General features: G+C 45.3%; 1 protein-coding gene across 3 annotated transcripts in view; it reads right to left on the reverse strand.

Annotated features, from left to right (window-relative positions):
• LOC147447124 (uncharacterized) overlaps positions 1 to 18258 on the reverse strand; it is a 326621-nt gene extending 308363 nt beyond the window's left edge. For 2 of the 3 annotated variants that reach the window (XM_086523016.1, XM_086523015.1), the window contains exon 1: positions 18034 to 18257. In XM_086523016.1, the coding sequence (XP_086379142.1) occupies positions 18034 to 18082 (49 nt within the window). In that variant the 5' untranslated portion in view covers positions 18083 to 18257. Of the gene's footprint in view, positions 1 to 18033 lie in introns of all 3 variants that reach the window. The other variant, XM_086523017.1, reaches the window with a different exon arrangement.
• Positions 18259 to 19471: the final 1213 nt, after the last annotated feature.

Raw genomic sequence — 19471 nt, forward strand, 5'->3', positions numbered from 1 at the left:
TTGGTAAGACCAAGGTAATGGTGTTTAACACCATGGCGCAATGGGTAAGGAGATATGGTTGAGAGACTGTGGAGTATGCAGATACATACACTTATCTTGGGGCGGTTTTCAGTGGTCCAGTATTTTCCCTGAGGCGTGCGGCAGATAAGCGATTGACCAGAGCCTATGCAGTATTGGGGAGACTTGAGAGGATATGTTCACAAGTTTAGTTCCAGGAACCTCGGACAAAGCTTTGGCTCTTTGACACTTTGGTCACTTCGGTCATGCTGTACGGAGTGGAGATATGGGGCCCCTCATTTGATCATCATAGCAGAGCTGGCAGTACTGATGGATGGAGATGGATGGAGATGGATGGATAACATAGTTACATGGGACGGCGGGTCGGGGTCGGGGTCGGGGACGGGACTGCAATAGTCAGGAAACGGGGACAGGGGTCGGAACGGCAAAATTATAAATAAAAAAAAAGATTTTTTTTGGCATTTTTTGACCTACACACATGCCACACACTTTGACCACAAATTTACACTAAATAGACCAAAGAACATGAGTCATATAGACGCAAATGTGCTTATAAAACATCAAGAAATGAGGACCAAAGGGTGGCTTTTATAGCCATTGGGGTGCTTCAAAGTTCAAACATATGGCTATTGGAGAGGAACTAGCCACTAGAAATGATCAGTTTTTCAAATTTTTAAAAAAGTTCCCTGCCATCCCCTGCCGTCCCCTGCCGTCCCGGGGACGTCTTGCCTGCGTTCCCACTTGGCAGCCCTTTTGCCGTCCGTCCCCGCCCGTCCCCGTCCCGGAATTGGGCGTCCCCTGTCCCTAGGGTCCGTCCCCTTCGTCCCCTGTAACTATGATGGATAAGCCCTTGGTGTCTATGATTTCTCGGATGATTAGGGCCAAGGCCTCAGTACCACATGACATTGTTAGGGCGGAGCTCGCTACACCTCCATTGATAGTGGAGGCACTCACTCGATCAATTTCATTTATGCATAGCACTTGGGCTCTCCCTAGAGACAGATATGCTCGATTAGCACTAGAGTCTTCGCGACAGCTAGCATTATAGGGAGATAGATCAAGTTGGTATGCAGAGATGGCATCTTGGTTTCAGTTACATGGCTTTAGTATGGACCGGCTACCCCCATTTCAGTATTCTTTGGATGCACCCTCCACTCCCTCACTAGGGCGGAGATTACCAGGCTCATCAGACAAGACTTGATTCAGTTGGATACGAAGAGGACATGGATACAACCTACACATGAGCTAGGTACGAAGATGACTTTCTATAGAGAGCATCTTCTCCAAGTCACGGAGGATGGTTTTGTGATCAGGCCAGGATACATGGATACTCATCTATCCCACGGGATACGATGTGCTATTGGTCAGATACGCACATCCTCACATCAGCTAGAGATCGAGACAGGCAGATTTAGAGGAGTACCCGCTGAGTCCAGGATTTGTCAGGTGTGCCAAATAGAGCCAGAGACAGAGCTACATTACATGTCATTGCCGAATATACTATGAGATACGAGGCCGCTTTCACTTTCTATTCACAGAGGGTTTTGGGCCACTTTCAAAGTATGAGATACCAAGATCAGAGATGCCTCGGATTATACTTACTGGAGATTCGCAAACACAGAGAGGACCTCTTGAAGAGGGGCACAATGAGAGAGATCCAGAGATAGCCGAAGATTACAGATTTCTTTCAGTCACAGACAGAGGAGTTCGAGCAGCCCCCACAGCATAACACCACCAGAGGCATACTGCTTGATCGGGCGATAGAGTTGGGGCGGTCCGGTCGCCCACGGATGAGGGGGCCCTCTCGACATCGACGCAGATTGCGACAGAGGATCCATACCATACTAGCACGACATGGGTGCCGTTTCGGATAGTAGATACTGATGTATATGTATATGATGCCTCAACTGTCAAAGAGATCCATTGTATCAGCTCACCCTTTAAGCAGAGGGGCAGCCTCAAGCTGGGGACTAGCTTCTCAAGGAGAGGGTCAGCTTCTCAAAGGGGGCAAGCTTCCCAGAATGGCCTCCCCCATTGGCAAATAGGAGGAGCAAAGCAACTTTCACAGCAACCAACAAGCTGTTGGAATTAGGGTTGCAGAGAAACACACACAGCTTGGAGAAGACGAAGGAAGCTCAAGGCACACAATAGAGAGTGTGTTACTTAGTGCGCAATGGAAAGATAGATAGCCCTAGAGTGATGGGCGTATATACAATGCACGGGGGAAAAAACCTCCTAAAGAGGGAAAAAAATACCCCGGCGGTCCTAGTGTGTTCACACACATCACTACCACATGTATATGGTAACAAATCCCCCCTGGAGTGATGCGGTGAACGAGAGCTGGCACATGAGTAAAGGGAAGTGCCATGCCTTGAGGACAGGATCAGTCCACAAAGGGGAGTAAGCCCAAAGCTTTGCGGAAAGCTTCAAGCTTCTCACGAGACAATGCCTTTGTGAAAAGATCTGCAAGGTTGTCCTGTGTTGGCACATAAGCCAAGCTGATCTCTCCTGCTGAGAGCCTCTCCCTGACATAGTGGTAATGCACCTCAATGTGCTTTGTGCGAGCATGAAAAACTGGGTTCCTCGCAACTGCCAATGCGCTCTGACTGTCAGTGTAGATAGTGTTGGCAGTGTCCTGTCCAACACCCAAGTCAGCCATAAGGCGTCTGAGCCATACACACTCAACCGTAGCTGTGAAGACTGCCCTGTACTCAGCCTCACAACTCGAAGTGGCCACAGTAGGTTGCTTCTTGCTCAACCATGATATACATGAACTGCCAAGCATGAAACAAAAACCACTTGTGGACACTCGCGTGTCAAAACAACCAGCCCAATCTGAGTCCGAAAAAGCATGTAAGTCTGGCGGCAATGATCCCCCCTTGGGATAAAACAAGCCAAGATGTAAAGTGCCACTAAGGTAGCGGAAAATCCTCTTGACAGCCTGCCAATGCTTAGACCCTGGGCTATGCATAAATCTGCTGACCTGCGAGACTGCAAACTGAATATCTGGCCTCGTGTTGCATACATAAATGAGGCAGCCAACAGCAGTTTGGTAAAGAGTGACATCAGCAGGATCGCCAGCATCATGTAGACTCAACTTCAAACCTGTTTCCATGGGAGTGGCAATAGGTTCTTGGTCATAGAACTCTCTAAGCCAACCCTTCTGTTAGCTTCTTTTGTCTCGGGTTTTGCTGCGACATCATAGACCTCTTTTGGTAGAAGTTGTAGTTCTACATGATGTCCTTCTTCACTTTTGAATCTACTTGTGAAAACCGTTGTGTTATTCTCCTCAAGCTGTTCTTTAGACAGATAGGTTGCTTTGGCCGTCTTTACTGAACTAGGGTCCAGTTGGTATGGTGTAGCTCTTGCACCTTCTCCTTTTGAGAGACCCTCTTTTTGGCCTTCTCTGTAGCTTACATGGCTCTTGCTAAGTGAATAGAGTGTCAAAGTTAGAAAATTTGACAGATACCACCATCACACTGCTTAAACTGTATACCCAAGTAATGATGCAACAGCCCCAAATCTTTCATCTTGAAAGTAGCATTCAAATCAGCCTTAAATTCAGCAATATGTCTCTCATTTGGTCCAGTGATCAGCAAATCATCAACATAAAGAACCACAATGAGAAATACATCATCCTCACGCTTTACATACAATGTGCTTTCTGTTGGACTGTTACGAAAGCCTCGTTTAACCAAATGAGTGTCAGCTTTCTCATACCAAGCACGAGGAGATTGCTTCAACCCATACAAAGCCTTCTTACATTTGCACACTTTGTCCTCTTGTCCTTTTATGACAAAACCGCGAGGCTGCGTTACATAAACTTCCTCAAATATGTCACCATTCAAGAAAGCAGTAACAATGTCTGATTGATGTACATCCCAACCAAAATGAGCTGCCAATGCACATAGAAAACGCACAGTAGTCATACGACAAGTGGGAGCAAAAGTCTCTTCATAATCTATGCCTTTTTGTTGTGCATAACCCTTTGCAACAAGTCGAGCCTTATGGCGATCGATCTCACCATCCGGCTTGCGTTTCAACTTGTAAACCCACTTCGTACCAATGGCCTTTTTGCCAGGAGGCAAATCACATAAAGTCCATGTGTCATTCTCTATAAGTGCATCATATTCTGATTTCATGGCAGCAATCCAATTTTCTGAATTCTGTGCTTCATCAAAAGACAGAGGCTCCTCAACATCATGTAAACTAGACACAGCCAAAGCATAACAATCTGATGCATAAGATGCATGGCGAGAGCCTGAACGAGTACGACTAGATAAAGGTGCATCCAATTTACTGTCACGCAAAGTGTGCACCAGCCATTTTGGCATACCTCTAGCCTGCTCATTTTCAGCCCTTTCCTCATCAAGTACATCATGTACATCTGCATCAGTAATAGGCTGTTCTAAAACATTTTCAGAAACCCCCATAGGCTGTACATTTGCCTCATTGGAACTTACATTCGTATTTCCACCACTGAAAAGAGGCAACAAAGTGTCATAAATGTCCTGTGAGCTTACATTACTGTCTCTAGTACATGACAGCAAGGGTTGAACAGAATCTTCCACAAACACTACATCCCGTGAAACCAAAATACGTTTTGTTTGCGGATGATACAACCTGTAACCTTTGCTTTCAGCACTATAACCAACAAAAATACATTTGACAGCCTTATCATCCAATTTTCTGCGCTGCACTTGTGGCACCAAAGCATATGCCAAACAGCCAAAAACACGCATGTGCTCAATAGAAGGTTTTCTATCATGCCATGCTTCATATGGAGTAATAGACTGCAAAGCTTTCGTAGGACACCTGTTAAGTACATAAGTGGCACACATGATGGCCTCAAGCCAAAAAGAATGCGGCAAAGCTTGACTTTTGACCATACATCGTGCCATTTCCGTTAGTGACCTGTTTTTCCTCTCAGCAACACCATTTTGCTGAGGTGTATAAGGCACTGTACATTGGTGTTTTATCCCACGACTAGCCAGAAATGCATTAAATTCATGAGACATATACTCCCCCCCTCGATCGGAACGGAGGGTGCCCATAGTACATTTTGAGACATTTTCAGCCATAGCCAAAAATTGTTTGAAGCACATAAAAACTTCGGACTTCGCTTTAAGCGGAAATACCCACGCATGCTTGGAGTAATCATCAATGAAAGTCACGAAGTACAGGTAATTGCCCAAGGACGGAGTTTGCATGGGCCCACAAACGTCACTATGCACAAGCTGCAACCTGCATGTGGCCCTAACTGAACCATCCTTTGGAAACTTAGAACGCTGCATTTTACCCAGAATACAGCCTTCACAAACATGTTTGATAGGTGCTTCAAGAGGAGGCAAAGAAGCAACCATATCAGATTTCTGCAAACGCAGCAAACTGGCAAAATTCAGATGACCAAAACGTGCATGCCAAAGTTTTGCATCTGAAATAGCCCTTGAATCTGCAACAGCATTTGCAAAATTTTGTCCACACTTGTCATACAAAGTGAGCTTATACAGCCCACGGCACAAAAGCCCAGATGCAACAATTTCATCACCAAAACTGAGATCATGAACTGTACATCTGTCATCCACAAATTTGACTACAAGTCCAAGTCTAGCAAGTGCGGATACAGACAATAGATTCTTCTTGATCCCAGGTACATAAAGTGCATCAACAAGTGTGAAGGAACTGCCATTAGCAGCAGTGAGCACAATCTTTCCAACTCCCTGAACTGGATAAGAGGCGTTGTTGGCACAAGTGACTGAATTCCCATGAGGGACAGACTCGAGAGAGGTAAACAATTCATGATGTGAGGTAATGTGCTTTGTAGCACCACTGTCGAAATACCACACATGTGAATCTGCAGCAACTGACAAGCATGCATCATGGACAGCAGGATTGTAAGTGCACTCTGCGCTAAAAGCCCATTCTGCATCAACATCAGCATCACAATCTCCTTTCACAGAAGACTCAACAATGGCTGCATTTGTAGTGGAACCAGCATTTGCAGTGGAACCACCCTCTTTCTTCTTAGCCTCTTTGGCCTTCAACTTAGGACACGACTTGATCAAGTGATCATTGGCTTTACAATAATGGCAACGCATCTTCTTTTTTCCCTTATCACCAGAATTGCCAGACGAAGTGCTGCCAGCAGAAGCATTAGGAACATAATTTTTGCCACTCGCAGCAGAACCATAAGAAGTGGCTACATTACTGTTACCACCCTTTCTTTGAGAAGCAATAAAAGCCTGTTCAACTGCACGCTGCCTAGTCCTGTTTTTTCTAGAAAGTGACTCTTGCAACAGCAATGTGCATAATGCATCAAACTTGACAACTTCAGGATTTCCTTGGGTCATCAGTCTCCAAGTACTAGCAAAAGTCTGGTAGGAATCTGGTAAGGCATCAAGAACAGTCTGCACAAGGGAACTGTCAGAAATGACTTCACCTGCAGAAATGAGTTGCTCATTGATATCCTTGACACTAGCAAGGAAAGTGTCCATATCATCTTCCTCATGCATAATCTTCGACTCTAGCTCTTTAAGCAGCAAAGCAATTTTAGCCTCATTGCAGCTTGTATAAAGACCTGCTAGAATATCCCAAGCCTGTTTTGCAGATTTTGCTGAACGGATGTGAGGAATAATGGTGCGCTTCACAGACAACGCAATCAATGCATGAGCCTGCGCATCCTTAACATCGCAACGAGCTTGTTCTGCTGTAGGCAAAACAACTCTAACAGCTGCAATCCTTGCAGCAAGACCTGCAACATCCTCAATATCGCCTACATCTTCAGAACCAGGACGTACATCAATGCCCTGCACAATGTTCCAGACACCTTTTGACACAAGAACGTGTTGCATCATATAAGCCCACATAGGGTAGTTGTCCCCATCCAACCTGTCCTCAGCAGCAAACATCTTGAACACATCTGTGTTGTTGTTGTCAGCCATGGTAAATGCTGCACCTGATGTGAAAACTGCCCGAAAATAGGAGAAATGGAGCGGGAACAACTTGTGCTATATAGCACAAACCGTAGAAGACTATAAGGCACCTGTTATGCAGAAAACGGCACTGACAGAAAATCTGCACAAAATGACGAAATAGCCTGTGCAGTACTGCCCGTAGTGGAAACGGAGGCCGAAATGAGCCCAAATCAAAATATTTGTCGACCTGCGAACGCTCGCCAAAGCTCACTGAAATCGGAGAAAGTGAGCAGGCGTGTGCTGGAGCAGCTGGCGACTAAGCCCGGGAGGACGTGACCTGCTCTGATACCAATTGTTGGAATTAGGGTTGCAGAGAAACACACACAGCTTGGAGAAGACGAAGGAAGCTCAAGGCACACAATAGAGAGTGTGTTACTTAGTGCGCAATGGAAAGATAGATAGCCCTAGAGTGATGGGCGTATATACAATGCACGGGGGAAAAAACCTCCTAAAGAGGGAAAAAAATACCCCGGCGGTCCTAGTGTGTTCACACACATCACTACCACATGTATATGGTAACACAAGCAACTCGCCATTTTTGAGGACAAGATGAAGGCATGGAAGAAGGAGATGGACGAGTGGAGGAACGAAAAATCAGCCATCCTCAAAGAACGAGATGCGATGAGGCAAGAGATCGACGCACTCTAGGCGGAGGTTGCCTCTCTTAGGGACTGTTCACCATGTGAAGAGGGAGAGATTGTCGAGATGAAGGAAGCAATGAAAGAGGAGCTCACAAAAGCCACCGCCGAGACCATCGAGATGAAGACAAAAGCCATGGCCGACTCCATAGAAGGGAATATAGAAGCCAAGGAGGGGGGATGGGTGGAGGTAGTACGTAAAATTGTTACGTGCACATCTAACCCTATGTGCATGTGGACAAGCTATTCCTACTTCTAAAGTTTAGGTAGCCTAGGAAGTGTTATGGCGCCCTTGTGAACCTGTACGCAGGCCGTGCATGTCTAGGCACTTAGAGTAGCTGCATACCCTCTGATTGCACAACCCATGATCACTAGCATTACCATTAGTACCCAGCATGAGCATTTTCCACAGCATGAACACCTTTTTTCGTAAGTGCATTGAACCACCTTTTGCACTTAATTATTAATAAGTGACTTATTAATTCCAAATCATGGGAGCTCTACTCGACCCAGGCATAAACACCTCTATATGTGGCCCATGGGGCGCCATGAAGAGGCAGAAGACACCGGGTAAGAAGACCAAGGAGCACAGACAGCAATGCACATCAAGACCCAGCATCCCTGGCGTTTTCTCAGCAGGAACTCGGCGTTTTCAGCATCAGCCCTTGGCGTTTTTGCACCAGCAAATCAGCCCTTAGCCTCGTGGTGCACTACCCATTTCCCGCACCAGATCCTCGCCGAAAATCAGCCCATCGCCAGATGTCAGCCAGCGTTTTCAGATTTCAGCCACCAGCGTTTGCATAGCCTCGTCGTCGTCGTCACTGGCACAGTTGCAGAATTCAGCCCTAGGCCAGCGCTCGGTTTTCAGCCAGCTTCAGCCCTAGCGTTTTTCATTTTCAGCCCTAAGTCTTCGTCGTCATCGTCAAGTACCACAGCATCTAGAAGCATTGTACCAGACCTTGTGCAATCTAAAGCAAATATGTCTCTAGCAATACAGAGGGGGGGCCTTGGAAGGGGGTTTGGGACCCCATCTGGTGTCGTCTCTTCTCTCTCTCTCTCTCTCTCTCTCTCTCTCTCTCTCTCTCTCTCTCTAACACTCATGCACTTTGCACTCACAGTTTCCACTCTCTTGTTTTGGTCATTGCACATTCTCTCTCTAAGCAAGCCTTCCTCTACAGTAAAAGGAACCTTGAGCACTTCCGTTGCACATTACAAAAAGTTAAAAACCTCCACAAAGAAGTCAAAGAGGAAACCCAAAAAGGTGAGCACTTCCTTATACAAACCACAATAGAGGAGGAGAGGATGAGACAAGCACGACGTCTCAATGTGCGACTGACGGGCATCATGGAGACACCTACCTCTACCCCCAAAGAAGATGCCAAAGAGCTTTGCCTCAAACTTGGATATAAAAATGACTCCCTCCCGTTCGCCAAAACATGGAGAGCGGGGAAGGACACCACCAAAAAAAGAGGGCTCTCAACCTACACTTCCACAAATCTTTACTTCTTTCTTTGCGTTAATGATTGCTTCTTAGCATGAATGATAGTTCCTTTTATTTCCCTGAAGAGAGGGAATGAGAGAGAGAGGTAGAGATGTGTAGAGAGGGAGGGAAGAGGAGAATGACACCTGATGGGGTCCCAACCAACCCTCTCAAGGGGCCCCCACACCGTTGCCAATGTGGTATTTGCTTTTGACTGCGTAAATGGAATGTACACACCTGCAATACCTCAAGTGCAGACTCTACTGACTCGAATGGGTAATGTCACCTCGGTAACTCTTCAAAATAAAGCACCTCCCGGACTGATTTGATGCACCTTTGGATCCTTCTCGATGTGGGATTGTTGATGACCACCAAGGGGTAGACCTAGGGCTGACTTGCGCTCCCGATGTGAGAGGAATGAAGGGCTGAAAATGCAAAAGATGATAGGGCCAACGATGGACAGCAATGGGAGCACTCGATGCGGCAAGGGAATGGCCAAGAAGAGGCTCAATGAGCTGTTTGAAGTACCGCACGGCAACAAGAAGACTAGCGATGACAGATCCGAGCCGTTTCCGACGAGCGAAGGGAGCTGAAATCTGAAAACCCTTGGCTGCTCTGCTGAAAATGGCAAGCACTAGGGCTGATGTGCCAAAAACGTTGACTGATCGGCTTCAAAAACGCTAGGGCTGATTTGGAGCAAAAACGCCAAGGCTGATCTTGCAAAATGCCAGGAGAGGAAGGACTAGCTGTTTTGCTGCAAAAACATTAGGTTAAACTGGGTAAAAATAGATCAATAAATTGACTTATTAATAAACTTGACTTTGGCTAAGCTTTTCGATGAAACTATCGCACATCTGTCCACCCGGGAATCCGATTGACACGGGGAATGGCTCATTGGATTCCTCTAACCTAAAACTACATGCACGTCATGTCGAATGCTCACCGTAGTGTAACATCTTAAAATGCTTGCACAATCCATTCATACAAGAGGGTTCCAAAATTGGAAAACCTAATCTAATGGACTCATCCGAACATGCAGGTCCTACAAATAGGCTCACAAGAATGCCGGTACTAATCCTCAGATTCTAGACACTCCTATCTAGGGATAGATAGAAAACTGGCTCTAGAAGACGATGAGGCATGTCCACGTGGCACACAGATCCATTTGCATGTGACACAACTAGAAATGTGTAATCTATCAAGTATATCATCGATTGTAAGTTGCAGCGGAATGAAGGTTGAACTTTGCTCAAGATGAGTGCTCCATAATGTGCTCAAGGTTCCTTTTGTTCTTAGGGAAGGGAGAGCCTTCCGTTCTTAATGAGAGAGTGCAATAAACACAAACAAAGTGAATGGACACTGTGCGTGAAGGTGCATGAGACTGAGAGATAGAGAGAGAAGAGAATACGACACCGGGAAGTTGTCAAACCCTCCTCCGAAGGCCCCACTCTCTATGGCGAGAGGTGGTCTACTTATGATTGCACAAATCTCTACAATGCTTGGACTTGCTGACGATGTCGACGACGATGAGGACGACGACGAGACGGGCTGAAATCTGAAAATGCTAAGGGCTGAAATCTCCAAATCTTTATCTGTTGAATTTTGACTCTATGTCGGTGACGATGTCGATGGCGACAATGCGACGACGACGCGCTGAAAACGCAGATGCTAAAATCTGCGTTTTCCGGGTTTGCAAACTTCGCTAGATCTGACCGTGCAGCAAGGAACTGCTGTGGGAAGGTGAGATCTGTGAGGTTCGGGGGTTATTCTGCGAGTGCTAAGTGCTGAAAATTGAAAACGCTGGCCTATGGGCTGATTCTGTCGCCAAGATCTACAAAAACACCGAGGTGTCTGGCAGATGCAAAAACTCTAGGGCTGAAAATCTTCTACTGCGGTGGAAATCTGCTAACTGCTGTAGAATCTGCTAACGCTAGTGGATCTGATGTCTGCTATGGTCGCTAGGGCTGATCTGCTATGCAAAAACGCTAGGCCTTGCTGGGGGGGGGGGGGGGGGGTCGTCTTACTGAGAAGTTGCCAGTTGAGCAAGGTGCTCCTGCTACCTCTTCTGCCAGAAAGTGCTAGCTTTGGTTTCCTTATATATTAACTTACCCAATTTGCCCTACTCAGTTCCCAACAAAAGTCACTTAAAAATAATAAGTGAAAAATGTCAAAAAAAGGAAAAATAGGCTAAATGCACGGGAAAATTCCCTTGACTGATTCTGATGGATTCTTATGGGAATGCTTATGATCATGTTGCATCTACACTAAGTGACTCGATATGCACGGTCTGCGAACAGACTCACAAAAGTGTCAGATCACTTCTAATCTAGACTGACTGGACTGACGGAACCCTTGTTATGAAGTAGCTTCTCCACGGACACATAGGGTTGGATGTGTCACGTGACATCCCCTCCTTTTCAAAGTGAGGTACTGGTACCGAGCTGTATGGCGTCGAGGGAGATCGCCAATAGCATTCGGAATCCTGGAAGGGACTCTTCACCGGCCCACTTTGATGTGTGGGTCGTGCGATACTTGAACTTCATAAATGTATGCCAAGCTTGCTTCTTTGGACCGCGCCGAAAGCAACACAAAGTCTTCTTTGGCTCCTTCGATGCTTCATCTTCGTCGAGAGTCATGCTTCTTCCTTCTTCAAGAATCTCCATGGCTGAAAATTCCTGAAACCACTTCCAACACAAAAACATGAACATACCCATTCCATGTAAAGTGACTGGAAAAAATCTTGTCTTCCTAAAAGACTGTGCATGCAATGTAGATGAACAAATAGACAGTGTCAAACCGTTCATCCAAGACATGCAAACAATGAGATCGAATCTTTCTCTTCTGATCTAAATCAATCAAATGTGGCAATTCACAACGAAAATGCCCATGCTTGGTGCTCATACTCTCATGTGCTCTTTCTACAACTGCGTCATGCCAAGGAAGAGACATGGAATGTGACTTCCTTGAATGCATACTTTTTAGCTTTTCATGAAGAATCCACATACATCCGTGCTCATTCATGAGTAAAACGTGCTCAACGTACAATATGTCATGCCTAGGAAAAGGGATCACATAAAGACGTTGACTAAAATACAGGAAACGATCACGAATGAAACATTCAAACAATGCGTGCTGACGAATCATTCGAACACATAGTACTTCCTGTGAGGGTTCTTTGGACCTAGGCTCGAGAGCCAAGATCGGTTCTTCCGGATCTATCAAATCTTCTTTTGGGCGTTGTGTAGACCTCAACTCGAAAGCCAAGATCAGATCTTCGTGAATGATCGAATCTTGAATGAGGTTAGCTGCACTAGAGAAAGTATCAACTAACACATCATCCTCGTGAAGACTCACATCATCTTCATGCAAATCATCATGCTTGTGAGAAATCACATCTTGATCATCATGCAAATCATCATGCTTGTCATTGTCATACAAATCATCATGCTTGTCATTATCATGCAATTCATCATGCTTATCATCATGCAAATCATGTGTATCATGCTTTGGAGAAGACGAGACTGAGAGAGTCTCCTTCTCCTGAATCCCTTGCATTTGTGCCTGCACTTGAGAAAAGATTCTCAAGAACTCTTTCATGTGTTGGTCGCTCTCCTCTTTTCTTGCTTTCTCGCGAACAAATTTGGCTTCTCTTTCTTCGCGCTCACGTATATGGCTGCCATTCTGTCTACGTATTTACGCTCTTTTTCTACTTTTCTTTCTGCTTTTCGTGCTTCGCGTTCTAACTCCATGTCCATCACCATCTTGTCAAAAAGCCATAGTTACAGGGGACGGAGGGGACGGACCCTAGGGACGGGGGACGCCCATTTCGGGGACGGGGACGGGTGGGGACGGCAGGGGACGGACGGAAAAATGGCTACCAAGTGGGAACGCAGGCAAAACGTCCCGGGAACGGCAGGGGACGGGAGGGGTTTTTTTTTTAAATTTGAAAACCTGATCATTTCTAGAGGCTAGTTTCTCTCTAACAGCCATATGTTTGAACGTTCAAGCACCCAATGACTATAAAAGCCACCCTTTGGGTCCTCATTTCTCGATGTTTTATTAGCACATTTGCGTCTATATGACTCATGTTCTTTGGTCTATTTAGTGTAAATTTGTGGTCAAAGTGATGCTCTATGTGTGTGGCATGTATATAGGTCAAAAAATGCCAAAAAAAACTCTAAATTTTTTTTTGCCGTCCCGACCCCGTCCCCGTTTCCTGACTTTTGCCGTCCCATCCCCGTCCCCGTCCCCGTCCCCGTTCCCGTTCCCGTTCCCGTTCCCAACCCGCCGTCCCATGTAACTATGCAAAAAGCTCCATAGGAGTTAGTGCAATCTTTGGCGTAGATAGGGAAGGTCCGGAAAAACCTCCTGGTCGGGAAAATTCTTCGTCGCCTCTCTCATGCTCATCACCTCCAAGAGAAATATCCATTCCGCTTCGAGCGATGACCATACATTGTGATCTTGGGTTCTGAAGTTCACGAGGAACTTGGGTTCTTGCAATTCTTGCGATTCTTGAGGGTCTTGAGGGTCTTCTTTCGCTTGTAATCTGTGTTAGAGAAGGATCTTCTCTTCACCCAAGTTCTGCTCTTTTCCGCGGCACACCCCTTGGCGGCCTTGCGCTCACACCAAGGTTGCTTTTTCCCACCTCACGTCGATTGGCCGGCCGCTAAGTGCACGATCCGCTCTCAATGAGTGAAAAGAGGCACAAGGGGAGGCTGGACAAGCCCTTCTTTCCTGGGATTCTTGTCACTCTTCAAAAACACGATTAGGAATCGACACGCCCAAGCGAACTTGGGTTCGTGCGACCTCAACAAGCAAAAAAAAAATCTTGTGATTCTTGTGGTTCTTTCTTTGAGTGATACAGAATACTGCCAAAGCTCTGATACCAATGTAAGGTGCAGCGGAATGAATGTTGAACTTCGCTCAAGATGAGTGCTCCATAATGTGCTCAAGGGTTCCTTTTGTTCTTAGGGAAGGGAGAGCCTTTCGTTCTAAATGAGAAAGTGCAATGGACACAAACAAAGTGAATGGACACTATGCGTGAAGGTGCATGAGACTGAGAGAGAGAGAGAGAAGAGAATACGACACCGGAAAGTTGTCAAACCCTCCTCCGAAGGCCCCGCTCTCTATGGCGAGAGGTGGTCTACTTATGATTGCACAAATCTCTACAATGCTTGGACTTGCCGACGATGTCGACGACGATGAGGACGACGACAAGACGGGCTGAAATCTGAAAATGCTAAGGGCTGAAATCTGCAAATCTTTATCTACTGAATTCTGACTCTATGTCGGTGACGATGTCGATGGCGACGATGCGACGACGACGCGCTGAAAACGCAGATGCTGAAATCTGCGTTTTCCGGGCTGAAACTGCAAACTTCGCTGGATCTGACCGTGCGGCGAGGAACTGTTGCGGGAAGGTGAGATCTGCGAGGTTCCGGGGTTCTTCTGCGAGCGCTAAGTGCTGAAAACTGAAAACGCTGGTCTACGGGCTGATTCTGTCGCGAAGATCTACAAAAACGCCGAGGTGTCTGGCAAATGCAAAAACTCTAGGGCTGAAAATCTTCTATTGCGGTGGAAATCTGCTAACTGCTGTAGAATCTGCTGGATCTGATGTCTGTTGTGGTCGCCAGGGCTGATCTGCTATGCAAAAACACCAAGGCTGGTCTATGGTGCAAAAACGCTAGGCCTTGCCGGGGGGGGGGGGTTGTCTTACTGAGAAGTTGCCAGTTGAGCAAGGTGCTCCTGCTACCTCTTCTGCCAGAAAGTGCTAGCTTTGGTTTCCTTATATATTAACTTACCCAATTTGCCCTACTCAGTTCCCAACAAAAGTCACTTAAAAATAATAAGTGAAAAATGTCAAAAATAGGAAAAATAGGGTAAATGCACGGGAAAATTCCCTTGATTGATTCTGATGGATTCTGATGGGAATGGTTATGATCATGCTGTGTGCAACCAGAGGATATGCATCTACACTAAGTGACTGGGCATGCACGGTCTGCGAACAGACTCACAAAAGTGTCAGATCACTTCTAATCTAGACTGACTGGACTGACGGAACCCTTGTTATGAAGTAGCTTGTCCACGGACACGTAGGGTTGGATGTGTCACGTGACATCGATCCTGAGAATTAAAAATCTGTTCTTGATCGTAATCTTATTAAGAGCCCGGTAATCTATACAATCCTCCAAGATCCATCTTTCTTCAACACAAGCAACACTGGAGAAAAGAAAGGTAAATAAGTTCGTTTCCAAAAGGTCTTCCACATGTTTCATAATTTCTTCTTGTTGAGCTTTGCTCACTCTGTAAGGTCGCTAGTTCCTCACATATGAAGATTCCAAGACGAGATCTTTCTCCTCCAAATCCAAACTTTTTGGAACTCCACAACGCCCATTAGTAGAAGTCTAGAAGATCCTTTGATGAATGGTTTCAAAAAGTTCTTGCAACATTGCAACTTTTCAAGAGATTCAACCATCCCTTTTTAAATATGTCAAGTCGAGTAGCTCATTGGCTGACTCTTCTTGAATTCATTGCACATGTCAATAAATGTACTGTGTCCAAGTTCTGATTTATACCTTTTCAAAAAGTCTTTGCCAAACTAAAACTTTTCCGATAATCCCTTTCGGAATCTTTCAAGTCTCTGCTTCTTGTCTTTCCCCTTGGCCAGACACTCTGCTCACTCTCAAAAGCATATCAACCAACTGCTTTTTTGTCTTTCATTGACCCTGGTGTTAGACCTTGTCAAGTCTAGAACTATTTTTCCCTTAGCGTCCGCTTTCCACTTTGTCAGATTTTGCAATGTTGTCAAAAAAAAACTCGTTCCAAAAAGTAACTTCTCCCAAAAAGCACCTTCTCCAAAAAAAGGGGGTTTTTTTTTTTTTTTTTTTGTAGGGGGGGGGGGGAGAGAGATTTCTCAAAAAGCAACTTCTTTCAAAAAGCGGCTTGTTGAAAAAGAATCGTCTTCAAAAAGCAACTTCTTCCAAAAGCAGCTTGTTCAAAAAGCATCTTCTAAACAAACTTCTTTAAAAAGCATTTCATCAAACTTTTTCTAGAAAGCAAAAAGCTTATGTTGCCATAATCTCTCTGTTTTCTACGCCTCCTCGTCTTCTGCACATTCCCGAGGATGGAAAAGCACACAAGCGATTTCTACAGTTCTAGAGCAGATTGCTATGAGAAGAACGGTCATCTCAGCTTTGATGCCATTGTAAGTAGCAAGGTGGTAAAATCACTGCAATAATCACCGAACTGAACAGAAACAACAAACACTTGAATTTGAAAGAGAGAATTGGACCCTAAGTTTGGCGTCCCTTTCAATGCTTCTTATGATCCACAGAGTACAATGTCGGGGAGTCACTGCAAGTGTGCAACCAAAGCACCCAATCTGCCATAATTAACCTCCAAGGCTCATATTCAAAGGCATTGAGGCAAAAGCTAGGTGCCCAAAAACAATCTAGCACCCCCAAAAGCTCTCACTAAGTAATGCGTTCACAAATTGTTGTTTGGCCGGCTGCCACGTCAACACCCATGAAATGTGACACGAATCTTGGCGGAAAATTTGGGTGGGTACCACATCTCTCTCTCTCTCTCTCTCTCTCTCTCTCTCTCTCTCTCTCTCTCTCTCTCTCTCTCTCTCTCTCTCTCTCTCTCTTCCCCCCCCCCCCAATCGGGCGGATACAACCACTATCATTTTTTGAAAATAATTACTTTGAGTTGATAAGTGAAGAGATACCAAGAGAGGAACTTGACTTGAGGGTCTATACTCTCTACAGAGGAATTATGCCTCCACCTCTCCCATGTCGTCTGCAAAATTGCAAGTGTAATTTATCTTGTTTGCTTGAAGTGTTTCAATTGCAATTAGTGTGATCGAGTGCAACGAATGCTTACACATCGTGGAGGCTGCTACAAAAGCTTCTACAAGTTTCGTGAACACCATTTCCAGAGAACAGCTAATTTAGTAAGTATGAAGGTGAAATGGATGCAATCGTCATATTTTCTTGGTTGCGTCAATTTCGTTCTTCTTGTGAGAATGTAACCAAGTTAGAAAATACTAAGGCTCTCCTTGTCTCTGAGCAAATATGGCCTTTGTGAGGGTACAAGCAATCTTATAGGGACTCAACACACGAGCATTGGTGAATCAAATTTGGAAATTGTTAAGAAGGTGAAGAAAAGCAACGATATGCTATGCTACACAAAAAGCTATGCAGTCACTTTATATTGCTCGGTCATATCTGCTTGAGGAGGATGCCTTTAGTTTGAGGCCTTGTGCCCTTTTCAATCGATCATTTATCAATTACTCCTTTCTTTACAAACCATGGGTAATGTGACCCTCCCCTTTTTTTGATTGCAAAAACTTCAGGGATGCCTTAGAAAGCAGCATACTGTCTCGTGTCTTTTGAATAGTATCACACACTATAGCAAACTGAATCATTTGATGTGTAGCATTGAGCTTCTAGGAAGCTACACATGGGCAGCTTGTGCATTAGATAAGTGTCTCCAGTCTAGTATTCCGGGAAGATATTCGCGCTTGGTGATTTAACATGTTGTAGACTCTTTCATAGTCTCTTCATCTGGTCAAGTCGAGCTGGTTCTTCTTGCTGGCATAAACAAATTTATTTCCCACATTTTCTTTTGGGATGAGGGATAAGCTTCCATTTGAGAACACACCGAGATGCAGGCTTCGTATACTCCTATCGCCGTAAGGCCCTCTTCAAAATTTGTAGAATTCAGCAAACGGAGAAGCCGCAGACAAACTCGTTTGATACACTTGATTTGGAGACGACTACATGTAACTTGCGATGAGTTTACTGATAGTTGCAATGAGCTGCGGATTGAACAGCAACATGCCATCGTGCGCTGCTTAGCAAAACTGTGAGTGTCTACGTGTGTGCGCGCGTTTTTTTCAGAGAGAGAGAGAGAGAGAGACCTTGAGATAAGAGCTCAGTCTGCTGCTGCTGCTGAGGATGAAGGGCCATTGCGTGTACTTATGGATCTCTCTCCCCGCACCTTCCAGAGATCGCCGGTGTCTCAAGACCCACTTTTTCCTCGTCACTTTTCAATTTGCTATCGCTATCGGGACCTTTTTGGTGGCTTTATAAAACAAGGCCGACACTTACGCGCAGACGGCGGCAGTGCCTGCTGTGTGTGTGTGTGTGTGTGAGAGAGAGAGAGAGAGAGAGAGGGGGGGGGGGGAGGGCAAGCTGGTTGGGCACGGCTTCAAAGAGCACCCCGTGCATAGGCTAAGAGGGAGCTCAAAGAGGTGCTGGTGGCCTATGCTTTGCAGAGGGAGGTTGAGCGGACGTCGAGGATTGGGAAAGTTTTCAGAACGCTGCTTTGAGCGAGAGAGTAAGAGAGAGAGAGAAAGATATGCTATTTTAACTAGTAAGCCTAAAAAATAGACTAAAAAGCCTAAAAGAGTGCCTAAAAAATATGTACACAATTTTGATAGGCACCACGCCTATATCACTACCTGCAAGCAAGCAGTGCCAACAAACATTTGATATTTAAATGTTGCCCTTAAATGCACACACTCTTTTTTGGCGCAGTGCCAACAAACATTTGATATTTAAATGTTTCCCTTAAATGCACACACTCTTTTTTGGCACTGCCTTTCGGCAGAAAGGGAGGGTGAATACGAGGGAATTTCATCCCGTGCATCGGAGCATCCTTCAAATGTTTTTTTTTCCCCTCTTTGATCTATAATCACTCTTCTTCTTCATTCTCTTCTCTCTTCGTGCCCTCTCTTTCTCTCTCGTTCTTCAATCGGAGTGAAAGGCAGTGCCAACACCTGTCTCCAAACACCTTGTTTAGGCAAAAGACGCTATTCTTCTAGAGCGTAGAAACTTGCCAGTCTAAAGAACCCCAATGATGCATTTCCACATGTACAATCATTCATTTAAAGGAAGTTTAGCATGTCGCACTTTCATAACTTTATGTCGCCACCATGCAGCACCTTTGTTCGTATTCATAGCTTATTATTGTGTTCATGTATTCAAGAAGATGACTGCAAATGACAATACACCTTCTTCGCAGATAATGAAAGGATGGAAGAACCAACGTAATGCCAGTCACAAATTCAATCCTCAACGACAAGCGACGAAATGGGAGATATGGAATCAACCAGGACCAAAAGTTAGAGCAGCCTGTCTAAATGAGAGAACCTACCCATCAATGTCGATCACATCTGATATTGTGACAATGCCTTTTCGAGAGAGAAAACAAGACTATCTTGGAGACCGTTGAACAAGAGTCTGATTAAAAACCTGACTCCAATGCAAACTCTCTATTCTGAGCGAATTGCCATTTATGTCATCTCGACCACGCTACAACAACTCCTGCATGACTATTTTTCAATCAGCTCTACA

This window comes from Adiantum capillus-veneris, chromosome 11, assembly GCF_014529385.1.
Source record: "Adiantum capillus-veneris isolate H3 chromosome 11, ASM1452938v2, whole genome shotgun sequence".
In the NCBI taxonomy this organism is placed as follows: domain Eukaryota; kingdom Viridiplantae; phylum Streptophyta; class Polypodiopsida; order Polypodiales; family Pteridaceae; genus Adiantum; species Adiantum capillus-veneris.